The sequence below is a fragment of the Plasmodium inui genome (genome assembly GCF_000524495.1).
Source record: "Plasmodium inui San Antonio 1 unplaced genomic scaffold supercont1.6, whole genome shotgun sequence".
Classification (NCBI taxonomy): Eukaryota; Apicomplexa; class Aconoidasida; order Haemosporida; family Plasmodiidae; genus Plasmodium; species Plasmodium inui.
Window position 1 is genome coordinate 455,640 of NW_008481840.1, and position 17,943 is coordinate 473,582.

A 17,943-nucleotide genomic window follows, 5' to 3' on the forward strand; every position below is an offset into this window, starting at 1 on the left:
TCCGGCGAGCACGAAACCGATGGACAAATTGACAAACCGTTTGCAAACGCATAGTGGGAGAGTAGCTTTCCCTCCATGTGCCACTCCAATTCTGCGTGTCATCCGCTTATAAGTACACTGCATGCGGGTTGGAGGAGGCAGGTTCGCCGTGTCTGTTCGCAGTTTTGACCGCTCCCCACCCCGGGGGTGCTCCAACGTGTGGATTACAAGTGGTTTCCTAATTAGGTGCCGAGGCGGATGGGCGGGGGCGCAATCGCAGGAGTATGTCTGCATTATCTCGGATACATCGCTGAACGCGCTGCTCAACGTGCCGCTTAACCATCTAACCCCCCCTGAACTTCCTCAAGCCGGGCTTGCTGGCGTCAAAAAAATAGGCGATCTCCGCCTCCGTGAGGGCCTCCCTCCTCTGTTGGTGTTTCTGTATCAGGTCGATTAAAATGTCGATGAGAATCTTCTTGAGCTCCCCACTTAGCATTTCTCCCCGTCTGTACTTCTCTCCAATTTCGTGCAGCTTCTCGTCATCCTCCATGAGGTATCTCAAATATTGGTACGAAATGTCCTTCTCCAAATTGCCTCCCTTTTCTCTGTGTTCCTGAATCGTGGCCCCTCCCCCGCTGAAGGCATACTTGTTAATTTTATTTTTGATCTGTTCGGGCGTGTCGGTTAGGAATATGACGCTGTTGTTGTGTTCCTTGGTGCTGTTGCTGGGGCTATTTTTCGGGGTGCCGCTCTGTCCCGTTCCGTCTTTCCCGCCCGAGTCGTTCTTTCCCTTTTCGTCCTTCTTCGTGCTGCTCATCTTTGTGTTCACCCCTTGAAGCCCCGGCATAAACACGGAGTGCACAACAACGGGCTTGTGTAGAGCCATTTTCACCGCGATGTCTCTGCTGAGCCTGAAGTAGGGATCCTGGTCAATGCCTTGCGGAACTAAGCAAGGAATATTGGGAGGAAGGAACTGCGGAAAGCACTGCGAAAAGCAGGGAGCAATCTGATAAGACGGGTACGATATTTTTCCTATATTATCCGAATGATTAAAGCCAAAAACATTCATGCTCTGATTTAGGGTTGTCTTTTTATGGATAGATAAAACCGTTGGATATAAGTAGCCTGCATATTGTATGTTCTTAAAAATGAAGGTCAGCTCTGGGTTCAGCCCAACAGCGATTATGTCCTTCACGTTTTCCTTTGTCAAAGTGTTAATATATTCTAAGGAGTAGTTTTGATTGAATAGAAACTTCTCATCATCGGACATTTGAATAACCAATGGGACGTTAAAAGCGTCTTGAAGATATTTACAGAAATAAAATGGGATCAAATGACCTAGATGCATGGATAAGGAAGATGGTCCTCTACCAGTATATATATAAAAGCATTTATGCTGTTCATAATAATTCAATAAAAAATCCAAGTCCCTATGACTGAAGAATATTTCTCGTCGGATAAAATGGTGAGCTTTCCTGTTGGTCAGATGCTCTATCCTCTTAATATGACTCTCGGTAATTTTGGAACACCCAAATTCTTTTATCAACTTATTGTAGTTAATTCCTTCTTCAGTTATGTTCACATCCCATGGGGTCACTTCTTTAGATCTTTGGTAATTCACATTTTCAACCCCCGATGGGGGCAGCACTTTATTCTTTTGCAAAATGTCTTCTACATGGGCGTACACAAAATCGTCCTTCATGGGATCCTCTCCTCTAACGACAGTCTCCTCTGATGTGTAAACTTTAACAATTGGAGCCAACAAAAAATTGATGAGATTCTTTTCACTTTTGTACATAGTACTCAATTCTTCAAATGTGTACTTGGGGTTCACTGCAAAATGAACTTCCAAGGATTCTTTCGTAGTCAAATATTTGAACTCGTTTATCTGGATTTCCTTTATCAAGCCTGTATTTTGGAGGACCCTATTTCTGTTGCAGTTGATGTTCCATTCTTCCAGTGCTATGAGGTTGACCTCGCTGATGTCCTTTGCGAGCCCAAAGTTGTCATATATGCAATCTCCGTAAATCATTTCTGCAAGGGCCCTCTTCATTTGGTAGTTGTAAAAGGGGACCTGCTCTTGGATTTTGTTCCGGATCAGCTTCTTTATGTCATCGTACTGGCTGATCGTCGGCTCCATCAAGATGGACTTCACGATCAGCACGCCATTGTTGTTTTGCTGCGGTGGGGAGGAAGGGGAGCGCAGTGAGCCCCGTTAGTTTCGGTCAGGAGATACTCGAAAAGGTGGTTACGCAGAATTGGTGACTCCGAATTTGCGACGTAGAATTAGCAACTCAGAATTAGCGAAGCAGAATAGGCGCCTTGAAGAACACCAATCTGGCTAGAACCCCTGCGCTGGGCAGACAGCACAACTGGGAGCACACACCGTAGGAGATGCATTTCCATTTCAAATCGGCCTACCACCCCTGTGGCCACATCAACTCGTTGAAAAAAAGAAATACAGATCCTATGAGCAGTGTTCTTCTTCTCCTCCTCCTGCTCGTGCTCTCGTTCTCTTCGGTTCGATCTTAGTACCTTTCTTTTTACGCTTTCGGTCGTCCTGCTAGTGGGTATCTGAAGGATGATGCACAGGGCCCCCTTGATTATGCTCAGGGCCGAATCCAAATACACCGTTTTTAGCTTATCCATTTGGGGGTTCTTCAACTTCTTTCATGCAGTGTCGATTAGGGATGGGGCTTCGTTTATCTTAAGCTGTGTTTGGTTGCTTGGTAATTTTTTTATCTGCTTGGATCAAATGCCGGAAAAAGAAGGAAAAAGAAGGAAATTCAAATTCGAGCTCATTTTCATATTTTTTTGTGTGAAAAAAAAGTGGCAGAGGAAATCCCCCACTGCTTCCCTTGCATGCGCTTTTTCGTTGGTTATTTCTGCTTTTTATTTTGTCCTATGTTAGTTCTTTTTTATTCTTAATTTTTCAACCTAAATTTTTCGTTTTTCCCTTTTCACCCTTTCATCGCGACAAAAGCCTTCAACTCGGCGTGCGCGACCAGGCGTGGATGGGACAATTGCTAAGTGGATTGGGTCTTCCTAGGTATGACGTGCAGCTCGTCGTGCTCGGATAAAAAATGCGGCGAGGAGGGCAACGTGGAAACAGGGTAAATGGGAAAATGGACAAATGGGGCATAAGTGACCATATGATCATGCAGCAGCAGCACATGTTCTACTGAAACGGAGATGCTACTTCTTCCCGTGCCCCTTTTTCTTTTTCTCCGTTATTACTTTTTCGCGTAACCACGTCGTCCTTGTCCCACCGCTAAGCGACATTTCACACGCAAGGAGTGGCAAAACCGTATCGTTTCCTCTTTGACCGTCCGAGATGTGCCTCTTCCGCATCATGGACATGCCTTCATTCATTCACAAACTCATTTTTTTTTTTTTTGTCGTGAGGACGAAGGTTGGGCGAAAATAACGCCACGTCGCAAAGACCATTGCGCGCGTATTTTATTCTCCACCAAAGGGGAGTAAAATTAAAAAGTCAACTGGCACATGTAACAGGATGAACAATCTTTAACTTCATACTCTTGTCGCTTTAACAAAAAAAAAAAAATAACATTAACACAAATCCATTTCGTAGAACAAATTTGCGCATAGATTTCTGTGCACGAGTTGAATCAAGTGTAACAACTTTCACTTTTTCACGATAAAAAAAGGGGGGAATTTTTTTTTTATATTTTTATATTTTTTTTTTTTTTTGTCCATTTAGAGGGCCTCCAAAAAGGAGTTGTATTCCTCGTTCTTGTTTTCACCCGAGTAATGCTCCAAAAAATCGTCAAGTGGCAGGTGTTGCGGATTTTCCGTGTAGTACTCAACCTTCTCCAAGTCATCTTCCACCAGTGCAATGATGTTTCTTAAGCTGGAGTTGACCGAGCCCTGCGGAGTAGCAAATAAAAAAAAAAAAAAAAAAAGAAGAAGACACATGTCTATCCGTACATTTAAGCAAGTGCATGTTGTGGTGGGAACATATCTATGTATGCACAACCGGATCGTCACGCGAAAGACGCAGTGTAGGACGCACCCCGCGCATGAAGTTCACAATTTCGGCGCCCTTCGCCCGATTCATCAAATCCCGCTTGAACGTCCGTTCCCAAACATATTTGGACAACACGGAGCAGTACAGATAACAGAAATAATTGGCAGGATAATGCACCAGATGTGTCGTTTTGGAAAAATGAATCTGCGGAAATAACTCGAGTATGAATATGTCCTTGTAGTACACCCCCGAGAAGTACTCATTTATTTTCTTCTCAATTAGGTCATTTCTCTCAGAAATGCAACTGGATTTGTCCGACAGACAATAAAAAATTTGGTCAATGATGGACTGAATCGTAACTTGCATGATGAAATAATAACAGAGAATATTTTTTCTATCCAAATAACTTTTTACCATCGTCTCCGTCTTTTCATGGCTCTCCTCCGCCTCTTCACCATCCCCTCCATACAGTCGCAACAACGCATCGTAACTGTTTAAATATTCCTCAAAAAAGTGAGACGAGAACTCTGAGAAGTCTACGCCACCCCTATTTCCAGACAGATGCTGCAGATATGTGGAGCTCAGTATGCAGTGGAGTGTGTGCCCAAATTCGTGCAGAAAGATGTTGACCTTGTCGAGGGACATTTTTATTCTTCCAAGTGAGTTGGCTATTTGTTCATTTATGAAGATGTTATCCTGAGGGGGCTTACTCGCGGAGGCTGTCCCCTCGAGGTCGCTCAATTTTATACTGAAGTTGCAGACAAGGAAGGTCGACGTGGTCTGTCGGTAGGTTTGTTGGTGGGGTTGTTGCTGTGGTTGTTGGTGGGTTTGTGTGTGAGGTCTCCTCCCATCTGATGGGCACTTGGCCGTGTCGTGGGTGGTTCCACTTCCGATGTCCCTGTCCGTGTCGATGTCTATGCCGCCCCGCACGATGCCCGTGTAGAAGAAGGGAAACTCGCGCGCGCTTTCCTCAAACCACTGGTGCTTCAAGCAGGCGTTCATATTTTTGGAGCACCGAACGGTGTACTGAGCAATTGAATGGCTCTTGTTTTCTCGCTCGAACAGGTCCATATATACGTAACCGTATGTGTAGGTCCCGTCCCTTATCTCAAATTTTAATATGCTCTCGTCCCACAGTTCGTTCGGCAACGGCGCAACGTTCACCATCTCCAAGAGGTAGGAATCCTTCAAGAGGTTTACGACAAAGCGAATGACCTGATACAGAGTCAAGCGGTTTTTCATTTTCGCCTCGATCGGTTTGAGCTTTTCCTTCCGTATTTGGTTCATGTAGTAGAACACGTTTTCCGGGGTTAGCTTGGAGTGCCTTCCTTCTCCGTCCCTGCTACAGGGGTGGTTATCAGCTGTGTTGCACCACTGCTTGGGGGTTTCTAAGGTACTTTCGGAGACGTTTTCTGGGGCGCCTTCCACCGCACCGTGCACTGCACCGCTGTGGGAACGCTTCGCCTTTGTCTTCTTCCCTCTGGATGAAACCGCTTCGATGTACCTCTCCACAAACCGCAGCTCTTCAAAAAAGTGGGGCAAAATAGTATTAAAAAAATTCCTCAGAAAATAGTGGACCTTGTCGGGGCTGTTTAGGATGCAATTTTTTAGAGAGTACTCACTGAAGTTTTTAAAATTGCGAAATTGGGTTAGCATATCTCTATAATACTGCAGAACCAGTATGTTTTTTAGGAATGTCTGGTTTGGCTTCTTCAGTAGCGCGTGGGCGCTCCTTGCTACCTCTTCATCATTGACATTTTCAAGCACCGTCATGATGAAGGAGCTGTCCTGGAGGAGAAATACCCACTCGGCTGAGTCGAGTCTTTCACGTGTGTAATTTTTTTTTACTTTTCCACTTTCAATAAGAGGTTTTATTTTTTCCTGGTAATTATGTATCACCTGCTCCTCGATAAAAGGCAGCAGTCTCATCTTTTGTATGAACACACCGTCATATTCATTTGCCACGTTCTGTGTAGCATGAAAGGAAATATATTTTTCTTGTGCCTGGAGTTCCAAATATTCTAGTCTTTGTTTCTTATCCTTTATGTGGACCCCTTGGTTTTCCATGGACACGATCATATTGAGGAGAACTTCGGCGTGCTCCTGATCTAGCTTATGTGCATGTTGCTCATATTTTGTTTTTAAAAAATGGTAGATTTCCTCGTCAATGTTAACTATGTCGATGTAGCTGGTTAGCTTCTCCAACGCCTCATGTGCCCTCGCCATCACCCCTTGGTTTGTGTGCAGATTCCTCAGCACTTCCAGTGCGTCTCCTAATTTGCATAAATTATTTGAAACGGTATCTACCATGTTAACGATTTTGAAGATGTTTTCCTCTTTGCACATTTTTTTTAGAATCATATCGCATGCACGTATGCAGACCAGACAGGCTTCTTTGATGTTCTCTCCGCTGCTTCTTAATCCGATCAGTTCTAGCAGGTGTCCCTCTCCATTTCGCTGCTTTGTCTCTCTGGTGAACTCTGCAAGAATTTTATCAATTCTTTGTACGTCGCCTTCGGTCAGCGTGTCTACATTTTGAAGATGTTCCTTATCCGTTTGGTCTGACGATTGACCAGAACAGTTCTTCTTTCTCCGCTCTGCCTCCTTCGAGTAGGTTATCCCTCCCTCATTTCTTCCTTTTTTTACGAATTTTTTTAAATTCAGTTTTGCCAGCAAATTTGTCGTTTCTCCTATTCTGTCGCTCTCCTTTTTGAAGAAGAAATTCCTCCGGGATGTTCCCCCGGGGAATATGCTCAAAAAGGTGCAACGAAAATTTCCAGAAATAGTGCACCATTTTAGACCTTCAAACGGCGGCCCACGACACACGACCTCAACCAGCTGACACGACCTGCGGCTCATCATGTCGCCTTGGGTCTGGTGGCTTCACGTGGAATCCGCTTCTGCGCGCTGTTGACGATCATTCCTTTGGCAAATATGCCCCGATTGGGCAGCATCTCCTTGCAAATAAAGTACAAAAAATTGATTTGCCTTTACTCTCAAAACACTGGTGTACCAGTGGTGCTATGTGGTCTGTCTGTGTGTCACCCTCAGGATGGGTCTGTCACGGGCCAAACGAGAAAAAAGAGACTCAAGTTAAAACTAACAGCAACTCAGTTAAGAGTAGGACCATCCTCGTAGCGACGATAGGAAATAGCCCTTTTTGGCAAAAAATTGAGTCCTCCCCAATAGGGTTACTTTTCCACTGTATCTACATCGAACGGTTAGAATAACATCCCCCAAATTTTATGTTTCCTTTCTTTTTTCCCTTCCACTTCTTTACATTTTCTGGAGAACTTGGCGATGAACATTTCGAACAGATGTCGTGTTCATTTTGTGAGGAGGAACAAACCATTTTGGGGATGGGTCTCCTTTTCGGAAACCCCAATTTTGCGCCTACTACGATGAAGGGGCACAAAAAAAAAACAAACTAAAAAAAAAAGAAAAGCCCATATCGTGGCGACAGCATGGAAAAAATAAGAAGAAATGGCGGAGCGTAAAAATAATGCACAAAAGTTGCTATCTCATGTTGGGCCCTTTTTAAACTTTTTCTTTTTTCTTTCCACGGTAATGAGAAGCAGGGCACAGGAACGGGAAAAGGAACAGGCACAAGAAAGAGCACTTCAAGTCATCTACGCTCACTTGGAGGATCTCCAAATTGGAGATTAACCAAGTTTGGGAATACTCCAATGTGGTTGTTACATCTAACGTAGAAGAGCCATTCTTGAGATTTTCTCACAGGGAAGTTTTGCTTTGTTTAGCTCACCAAAATGATCCCCAGAGACATTTCCAACTTTGAGTTTTTGTGTGTAATAGGAAAGGGCACCTATGGTGAGGTTTTCTTCGAGGCTGTCGGTCTTCTCCACTGCGAGCTCCTTCACGTGTGCCATTTGAAGGCATTAACAGGTGAAGAGTTAAACACGACACGACATGGAATGCCACACCATCCTAACCCCATCCCCAGGCATCGTTTACAAAGCGCTCGACAAGGATGAGAACCAACTTGTCGCCATAAAAAAAATAATTAACTTGTGCGATGACAACTATGGAATAAGCAAAAGCATCCTGCGTGAGTTAACCATCCTTCAGAAAATTCGGCACAAAAATATTATAAGTAGGGCTGTCCAACACATCTCTGCATTTCGCAACCACCACGCCCATGCGTTAGACTTGCACAGTGTGCACTCCATCCACCATTCTCCACATCCATCATTCCCCCCATCCACCTTCCGATAGACCTCAAGTACGTTTTTTATGGAAGAGATATAGAGGAAAAACTGAAAGGAGAAAATTTAGAGAACTCCTGTTTATACCTGGTAGGACGGCAATCACGCCAAAAACGAAAAAAAAAAAAGGCAGTGTAAATCTCCGAAAGGTGCATATGTATATATTTATATACGCAGGAATTCCCACAGACTGACCGTCACCTTTCCCGCTTTTCCACATAAAGGCCTTCGAGTACTGCGACATCGATCTGCTGAATTTGATGAAGAAGTATAGCATGAACATCCGGGAAGTGAAGTACGTAATCTTTGAGCTTCTCCTGGCGACCTCCTACTTGCATGGAAATAACTACCTACACAGGGACATAAAACCGGAAAACATATTTATAAACTCCCGTGGAGAAATTAAGTTGGGCGACTTGGGACTGTCTGTTGAAAGAACCGAAAATATGACTCCCACGGTGGTGACCCGCTGGTACAGATCGCCGGAAATTCTACTTCAGTCGAAGAATTACGACCACAAGGTGGACGTATGGAGCTTGGGTTGTCTTTTCGTGGAATTGATAACGGGCAGGTAATTGCTGCTGCGTCTCTCGCAGAAGGGGGATTCATACACTTTTTTTTTTTTTTGCACAAGCAAATGTCCATGTTGGAGTGAACCACACCATCGTGTTAAACATAAATACTCGCCTCACTTCTTCAACCTTTTTTGCAAAAAAAAAAATGCCTCTTTTGTGTAAACATCCCAAGGCCATTATTCCCCGGGAAGAATGACGAATCACAGGTAGGGACCCCCCACACGCAAAAAAAAAAGAAAATAAATAATAACCCCCATCTAGAATACTCCTATAAATGCACATTAACTGATTCAACTGCACATTCTTATATGTGTTACCTTTCAGCTGGATCTGATTTATGTGGTTCTTGGCGATAAGAGCAAATTGTCCGTTGGGGACGAAGACCGGCATAGGATGTTTCCCTATTTTGAGGTGCGCGCAGCTGTAGCTGTTGTGGGAAGGGCAACAAAATTGCTTTAGCACACCAACTACATCACCCAGCCGCGCCATCCAACCACGTCACCCCCATGAGCGTTTCCCCTTTCGCAGACGAATGAACTAAAAAACATAATTCGAGACGAAGCCGCCGCCGATTTGATTTCAAAAATGCTGATTTACGACCCGGCATATCGCATATCTTCAAAAGAAGGTTCGAAATTAAAATGGGGTGCTGAAAAAGGTTTGCCAATCAAATGTGCATAATTGTATTCTGCCTTTGGTTGGTTGGCCCTTCACAAGTGATTTGTTTTTCTCTGCACATGCGTCACTTTTGGCTGAGAGTTTATCAAAAGAGTTTTCCTTCCTTCTAGTAGGAATCCTTTTTAGGGGCGCATCTACACATTGGATTCCTTCGTTTTTCATTCTATATTTCTTATTTTGATGTGTGGTCCCTACTGCCCCTCCGCTACTGCGCTACATAATGTCATCCATTCCCCATGTGACTATGCTACCATCACCACCACCGCCCCCCCCTTTTTCTGCGAGATAGCCCTAAAGCACCCCTGCTTTAACGACATTGCACAGATAAAGCCTTCAAGCATTCTTTAAGTTGATAGAAGAGGTATGACTGACGAGCTAACGTATGCAATTCCGACGGATCGCTTCCCGGAAAACCCGCTGTGCAGGAAGATGTGCGGGCAGGCGCATGCACCCCATGCGGAGTTGTTTTGCGAGTCCCATAATGAGGCATCGTTGTCGCGAAGTGCAGCGCTTTGTTGGGTGAGCCACCGCGTGAAGGAACATGACACGCTCGTTCGTTAGTCAGTTCGTTTGTTCTTCAGTTTGTTAATATTTTGAAATTTTTTTTTTTTTGTCGGCTCGTTTTTTCAAGCGGTGAAAGGAACTGGACCTGCTGCTTCGCTGCTCCCCCAATTTTCCGATCCCCCACTTCACCGCTTCAAAAGCCATGAAGAAACTCCCCCTTAAAAAGCCCCCTCCACAACTCCCCTCCCCGTTGAGGCGGAAACATCGATTTGACGCGGCACAAGCATCGATTTGACGCAGTTCCGCCCGCCCGCCTACCATATGATGCAGTGACTTACCACCATGCTAATGGTAACGTCTTCTCTCCTGTTTTTGTTCGCACTGATCATCACCTCCATGTATGTCAGTTTAAACGCCACCAGCGGCAAATGCGAAGTAAGTAGAAACGTCAAGTACCTGAAGCAGTTAAACAGGATTACCACGAAAAAGCATTATTTGTGTAAATTTTTTAAGGACAGCTTTCCCTGCTTTTTTGGCATCTCTGGGTATGACCCGAATGGCAATAGTGGCAGGCTGCTCAAGCGTGATGCTACACAGTGGAATCAATTAAAAATAAAAAATGAGATCTGTCTCAGGGGGAGGCATTGCAATGAGGTGGAAGCAGAAAGGGTACGACAAGAAAGAGCAGTACAAGAAGGGAAGAACCCCCCTCATGATGACCAAAGCATAGATAGCCTTAAGGGAGCTACACAATGGTGCATACAGAATGGATACCGCTACTCCGCTAACGCAAATCAAAATTCACGTGGTGGAATCAGTGGTAGCTCGAGACACGCACCCACTCCTAAACCACTGAATGTGTTCTTCATAAATTACACCAATTTGAAGCAGTTGAGGCAGTTAAAGCAATTGAAGAAGTTGCAGAAGTATGGCCTGAGAAAGGGGGACGGTTTTATCACCGGGAAGGCGACCTTTTTACACACCTGTGAAGGTAACCCACCGGGGGACTACTCCACCACTGCGACTCTAGGAAAGAAGCTGTTCAGCGTCAAGAACGAGGATAGACAAACCGGGAGAGAGCCACAACTCACAGGTGGGAATGAAAAGAGCGATGATGTTAAGGACCCCACCAATTTGAATGCCCTCTTTGATCAAATAAACAGCTACATAGATGTGAAAAAGTACAAAGATACATATGGCGAGGAAATTTATAACCATATAGTTAAATTATACGTACATAGGGATGTCCCCGAAAATTATGAACAGTTGTTCTTCATTGAACCGACGGAGAAGAGCGTCGCTTTGGAGGTAGACAAATATGATGATCACCAATTTGAGAAACTAATCCGAGAGGAGTTCCAAAGAAATGGAGTCCTAATAAACAACATTAGTAAAGATTACTACGGAAGGAAGAACATCAAGAAGATTCTCAAAATCCTAAGTTATTTACCTCTACTAAATTTAATCAACAATCCAAGTGATTTGAAAAAATTGAAGAAGGAGTACCTCCCTCTTCTGGCTCACGAATTAAAAATGTTTATTTTCTTCATGGTTAATATAACTGGTGGTCATTTTTCTGCTGGGCTTAGCTTGCTAGAGGTGCAGCTTCTGTTACTGTACCTGTTTGATCAACCCCATGAAGACGTGATCTACGACATTGGACATCAGGCTTACGTTCACAAAATACTCACGGGGAGGAAGTTGCTTTTTTTGTCGCTAAGACAGAAGAAGGGAATATGTGGATTTTTAAACACTTTTGAAAGCACCTACGACAAGTTTGGGGCCGGACATAGCTCCACTGCACTGAGTGCAATCCAGGGATTTTACGAAGCCGACTGGCAGATATCTCAGAAGAGAAGCATCGCTCAATCGGAAGAGAAAGAAGCACACCCAGATGAAGAGAAAAAAAATATCTCTTTTATCCAACCTGGTGAAGGGGACACAATCCATGCAGGGCAGAATCATCATGCGGGTCATCCGAATGGAGGAGGGACCACACAGAAGAGTGCCTACCCTGGTCGAAATAACTCAGTTGATCATTTGAACAAAGTGCATATTGCCATCATTGGGGACGGGGGCCTAACCGGTGGTATGGCACTCGAAGCTCTAAATTACATTTCTTTTTTAAATTCCAAAGTGCTAATTATTTATAATGACAATGGGCAGGTCTCTCTGCCCACTAATGCACCCAGCATCTCGGGGCATCGACCAATCGGCTCCATCTCTGACCATCTGCGCAGCTTTCTCACAAGCAGAAGTGGAGAAGGAGACAGCCACCATTCCACTGGTAGCGGAAAGAACAACATTTTCGAAAATTTGAACTACGACTATGTGCAAGTCCAAAACGGAAACAACACAGAAGCCCTCTTCAACACGTTGTCGTCCTTTAAAGAGGGCAATATGAAGAGAGCCACTGTATTGCATGTCTGTACTAGCAAGACCAGTGAGTTTATAAACACGAGGGCCCCGATAACTGTGATGCATTCTATTAAGAAGAATGAAATTTTTCCGTTCAATGTGGATACGCTGAGCTCCGATGGGAGGGATGTTGCTTCTCCAGGACCCAGCCCCCATGACCAGAGTGATAGAACGCACGGTGGCAAATGTAACTCCGGGACAGCACAACAGGATAAGATGTTCTCCAAGAAAACCTTCACAGATGTGTACACAGAAGAAATGCTAACCTATTTGGAGCGAGATAAAAATATCATCTTCATTTCCCCAGCCATGCTAGGGGGGTCCGGATTAGTAAAGATCAGCGAGAAGTACCCCAATAATGTATACGACGTCGGGATCGCAGAGCAGCACGCAGTAACCTTCGCAACAGCCATGGCCATGAATAAATCCTTAAAAATTCATCTGAGCATTTATTCTACATTTATGCAAAGAGCATATGATCAAATAATACACGACCTGAATTTGCAGAAGGTCCCGTTAAAGGTTATTGTCGGTAGGAGTGGCTTAATCGGCGAGGATGGAGCTACCCACCAAGGAATCTACGACCTTACTCTTTTGGGTGCCTTGAACAACGCATGCATTATATCTCCGAGCAACCAAGTGGACTTGAAGAAGGCCCTCAAATTTTGCTACCACGATGTGAACCGATCTGTGTTTGTTCGCCTCCCCAGGATTAACACCTTCACGGAGGAGTACCTGCAGCGGTATTTCCGCATCGGGGTGCAGCCCCAGGGCGGTGAAAACGTAGGGCGAGGCGACGACATATGGCGAAGCGGCGAAGTGGGACGGGAAGGGCCAAACACCGGGGAAAATCCCCCCAACGATGATATGCAAACATTCTTCGGAAAGGCGCGAATTATCAAAATGACCCGAGAGGAAAAAAAACCAAGCCAAGGGGGCAAAAACAAAGTGGCCATTTTTAACATGGGCAGTATGCTATTCAATGTGCTCAACGCGATCGAAGAAATCGAAAAGGATCATTTTCTCTCCAGCAAATTCTCCTTCTCAATTATTGACATGATTTTCCTAAACCCAATGGATAAAAGAATAATAGATTACGTCATTGAGGAGAATAAACATGACGTACACATTACCTACGAGGACAACACTGTAGGTGGATTTTCAACCCACTTCAATAACTACCTAATAGAGAAGAATTACATTTCCAGGCACCAGTTGTCTGTTCATAATATTTACCTACCCAATCATCCCATTGAACACGCCACGTATATGGAGCAGCACGTTGATGTAAAAATGGATTCTTGTAGCTTACAGAACAGAATAAAGAGTTTCTTGCAAGGAGAAGTGTCGGTGTCCAATTGAGTTTTGTTCCGATTCCATGTATTGCTTTTAGGGAAACTCTGATCACAGCTCCTTCATGCTGGCGTCGTATGCATCTGAGTAAGTATCGGCAGCGCATCGTATGGATAGTTGGCCTTCATGCCGACTTGCTCTACCAGTGGGTGACGTATCCCAATTGTGAAAATGTATCGATAAGGCTACCCCGGTTAAATGGTCAGAGGTTTGCAAATCGGGGGAGTGGTCTTTCTCCACTTCCGATAAGCAATAGAGGCGTATTTTCTCCTACGCCCTTACATTCACCACAAAACGCCTTTTGCATGTCGAAATGATCGTGCAAACTTTTCAGAGCCTTTCCACCAGCATGCTGTGCTGGGTGTAAACACTTTGTTGCGGATTCCTAGTTCGGGATGAAGGACCCTTGTGGGGACTATCTCAAAAGCGGATTCGTTTTCACGCAGGGGGGCGTTGCAAATCAGATTTGAAGGGACGTACGCGTACGTTGCTATGCCGCTAGGCATGTATATATGTATTATGTATGCATGTATGTATTTATGTATTCATGTATGTATGTATTTATGTTTTTTTTTTTCCTGTGCTGTGCTTTTTTTTTCCCTTTTTTTGAACCAACCCGCCGACCAAAACGAACGGATCGCAAGAGCGGCAGCTCCGTCCGCGCAACCTTAAAAAAAAAAATAATATTAAAAGGAAGCAATTTTAAGCATAAAATGGCAATCCATTCACACTTATCACAATCGTGGTAGCAGGCGTAGGGTACTTCTTTTCCCCGCGCCTACTCTGGAGCAGCCGCCAAAAACCCAGTGGCGATTATTTTGCCCGTAAAATATAATGCCCATAAAAAAGTTACGTGCATTATTGTATAAGAGGCTGCTGGCTCTGGGCAAACGCTATATTGGATTGTACTCTGCGCAAGGATGCAAGTCCGTTTCCCCCCCAACAACTGGCTTGCAGTGGCTCATCACACTTTAAAAACGCTTCTTGCCGATGCACTTGAAACAGACGAATGCAATAATTGTATTTTTGGAGGAACAAAAAAGAGATGTAATTTTGAGAAGGGGTTCCATAACGAGCCTGCCTCGTCGCGTTGACGGTGGACACACTTTAAGTGAAGGTTCGTTGGAGCTTTGCAACAGTTTCACCGCAGTGCTACCTCCTTTGTAACGTCATCTCCATTTGATGCAAATGCAGGGGGGGGAACCCATTGCCCACATCACACCAGGACAGCTCACTCTCAGCAGTCACACTAACGCGCACCGCGCGCATAAGTTAGCCCACGTGAATCTAACTGCAGTCACGCTATGCACATATAAAAGCACATGAGCAGACCAATGCATCCACCCCCCTTCCGCCACACAATCTCGCGCCAGTTGTACAGGTAAATTTTTATTCCAACGGGGGAAGCACCAGGACGTGCGACTTACAGTAGAGAGGAAACACCTAACTGGAAAGGAAGCGAGGCCACCGCCACACCAGCATCATCATCACGAGTAAAAAAAGACGCTCCCCCCCAAAAAAGAGATGAGGCATAAAAGAAGCAACCAAGTGAAAATTCCCCTGAACGGAAACAGTGCCGACAGTGACCATAAGACGCAGAACACGAAGAGGAAAAAAACGGAGGGAGCGTCCGAGAATGTGGCGGAGAACGTGGCGACGAAAGGGGCGGCGAAAAAGACGCATAGACCAAATGACCCGAATAGAAAATTGAACATCCTCTTTTATGGGAACAGAAATATATACCTGAAAGATATTCACAATTTTATCATAAACCTCCGGATCGAAAAATTTGTTCACAAAAATGACCTGTTTATCGTGAAAAATAGTGATTGCGTAAATAATTTAATCGTAGTGATAGTCCCAAACTTGTCCAGTTGGTTCATAAGGGACATTTCTGCCAGCGGTGTTTTTTCCAAACTGCAGAGGAACAACAACTTTAGGAAAATATACACCGAAAATTGTTTTAAAAATAATTACAGCAGTTTAATTTTAAAAGCGCTAAGTGTGCCCGTGATGAAAAATAAAGGAACAAATTATAACTCCCCCGGGGATACCTTCTACATCGAAAATTATTTACTTAACAATGAGCAGATGCTGCTGAATAGGTACCCAAAAAAGAACTGTGAAGAGTACCTTAGTTTCGAAAACATTGAATATGTGAAGGTGGACAAAGGAATAACCGACATGCGATCCTATTTAAACAAGACAATGAATACCACCACCAGTATCAGTCCTGATCGGAATGGCATCCCAGATGGATTAGCACATTCTGACAAGACGACCTTACCTGTCACAGAACCGGTAGGTGCCTCACCACAGGGGAAACACCCAAATGGGGAAACCACAGACTCGGAACAGCCCATTGAAGAGACGAAAAATATCTTCACCGAGGAACATATAACGATGTATGCCCAGGTGTTGGAGAAGCTCCTTAGGGCCTCCCAAAAGGCACCACAAAAAAAAAAGGGGCAACGTACCCAAGCAAGTGATCCAAAGGAAAAGGAAAAAACGGAGTCGCTAAACGAGTCCGATGAGGAGAAACACCAGAAGGACGAAATTTTAAACGGAGGAGAGAACGGAAATGGAGACGGGGCCACCGACGTGCCTCTGCAAAATGGGGAGGTGAATGGAGGGCTCAGGACTTCGAGTGAGGAAGGCGGTCGGAGTGGAATCACCAACGAAGGACGAGATGATGCCAGCTGCTCTAATGCCCCCAACGGCTCCAATTCCCCCAAGTGCCAACCGCCCGTCCAGTTCGACCTAGACAACATTTACAGCATCGACTGCGAGATGTGCGAAACGATAAATAAAAAAAAAGAGCTCACCAAAATTACGGTTGTCGATGCGTACATGAACATAGTCTACGACTCGTATGTCGTGCCGGACAATCAAATCACAAACTACTTAACTCCCTACTCGGGCATAAGTGAAAGTACACTGCAAAATGTGCATACAAAATTGAAAGATGTACAGGAAAATTTGAAAAAAATTTTTAATAAAAAATCCATTTTAATTGGACACTCCCTAGAGAATGATTTTCACGCACTGAGAATTCACCACGACCACGTCATTGACACTTCCGTGGTTTACTCTAACTCAGCCTACTGCTTTTTGAAGCCCTCTTTGTTTAACCTGTGCCAGCGCCACTTGGGCATCACTATGAAGCGAGAAAAGGGGCACAACTCGATTGACGACGCGAAGATAAGCATGTTCCTCGCGCTGAAGAAGGTACCGCCGCGATTGTGTCCCGTCAATCCTTCGTCAGTGTTGCGCATTTGTGTGACCCGCTTTTTCTCCCCACTCATGCCACTCTTTCCGCCCCCCTCCCCCCGCAGATGAGCGAGTTTGACACGGCCGATCCCCTCTACCAGTACCAGCCTCTGCCCGGCTTCCTTAACCCGGATAACTTCACCAACGTGAAGGGAAGCATCATATACAACGGCAGCGTGAGCCACAAGTATGAGAAGAACCTGTGCATATATGACGCGAAGAACGAATACATAGAGGAGAAGCTGCCCAAGCAATTTCTAAAAAACTGCTTCCACTGTCCATGCGAAAATGACGACGAGTGTGTAGAAAACGTAATCATGAATATCAAAAATAAAAATAAAATAAAAAATTACCTACTCATATTAAGAGAGTACGAAAATCTGTGCAATCGAAAAATTTACACTTGTGTAAAAAATGCCAAGGAGGAAAATTTCAAAGTCGATGCAAATGGTGAGCTATTCCAAGTTCCCACCAGAGTTGAAGCAAGTGCCATTGTAAAAAAATTAAGCCAAAACATTGAGAACATTTACGAAAATCTGGGAGCAAATGATGTCCTCATACTGCTCTCCTTCAACAGCAACTATCTAGCGGAGGAGAAAATTACAGAAACGCTATTTTTGGCTAAGGACATATTTTACGCGAATGTAGACACAAATGATAAATTAAGCAGCCTTACTGCAAAAATTAACTCCATGAAGAACATCATCGCCAAGAAACAGAGCGACAATGATTTAGTCAATCTGCACTTCTTGCAGTTTAGGCATCTCCTCTGCTCGTACGAACGGCACATTCTCGCATATCTTAATGAGCAAAAGAATAGTGACCGCAGCATTTTCATTTTGAATTCGCTCACAAATTTGAAGAACATTGTGTGTGGCAACAACCGGAAGAAGACCTTCAATGGTTGGTTTTCCATTCTGCTCAAGGCGTGACTTGGGGCGCTTCCTCCCTCCCC

General features: G+C 44.5%; 5 protein-coding genes across 5 annotated transcripts; 3 read left to right on the top strand and 2 right to left on the bottom strand.

The window, feature by feature from the left end:
- Positions 1–322: 322 nt before the first annotated feature.
- C922_01858 (tryptophanyl-tRNA synthetase) lies at positions 323–2,628 on the bottom strand (the record flags this gene model as incomplete). Its single annotated transcript, XM_008817461.1, has 2 exons — positions 323–2,158; positions 2,401–2,628. 2 exons carry the CDS (start codon positions 2,626–2,628, stop codon positions 323–325), a joined length of 2,064 nt encoding a protein of 687 aa, XP_008815683.1.
- A 1,068-nt stretch (positions 2,629–3,696) lies between these two features.
- C922_01859 (hypothetical protein) lies at positions 3,697–6,829 on the bottom strand (the record flags this gene model as incomplete). The annotated part of the gene is made up of 2 exons (XM_008817462.1): positions 3,697–3,867; positions 4,013–6,829. 2 exons carry the CDS (start codon positions 6,827–6,829, stop codon positions 3,697–3,699), a joined length of 2,988 nt encoding a protein of 995 aa, XP_008815684.1.
- Positions 6,830–7,734: 905 nt separating this feature from the next.
- C922_01860 (CMGC/CDK protein kinase) lies at positions 7,735–9,446 on the top strand (the record flags this gene model as incomplete). Its single annotated transcript, XM_008817463.1, has 7 exons — positions 7,735–7,795; positions 7,929–8,078; positions 8,201–8,280; positions 8,415–8,761; positions 8,938–8,971; positions 9,090–9,176; positions 9,294–9,446. The coding sequence occupies 7 exons, from the start codon at positions 7,735–7,737 to the stop codon at positions 9,444–9,446; spliced, it is 912 nt and encodes a 303-aa protein (XP_008815685.1).
- An 843-nt stretch (positions 9,447–10,289) lies between these two features.
- C922_01861 (1-deoxy-D-xylulose-5-phosphate synthase) lies at positions 10,290–13,727 on the top strand (the record flags this gene model as incomplete). The annotated part of the gene is made up of 1 exon (XM_008817464.1): positions 10,290–13,727. One exon carries the CDS (start codon positions 10,290–10,292, stop codon positions 13,725–13,727), a length of 3,438 nt encoding a protein of 1,145 aa, XP_008815686.1.
- A 1,515-nt stretch (positions 13,728–15,242) lies between these two features.
- C922_01862 (hypothetical protein) lies at positions 15,243–17,920 on the top strand (the record flags this gene model as incomplete). Its single annotated transcript, XM_008817465.1, has 2 exons — positions 15,243–16,946; positions 17,054–17,920. 2 exons carry the CDS (start codon positions 15,243–15,245, stop codon positions 17,918–17,920), a joined length of 2,571 nt encoding a protein of 856 aa, XP_008815687.1.
- Positions 17,921–17,943: the final 23 nt, after the last annotated feature.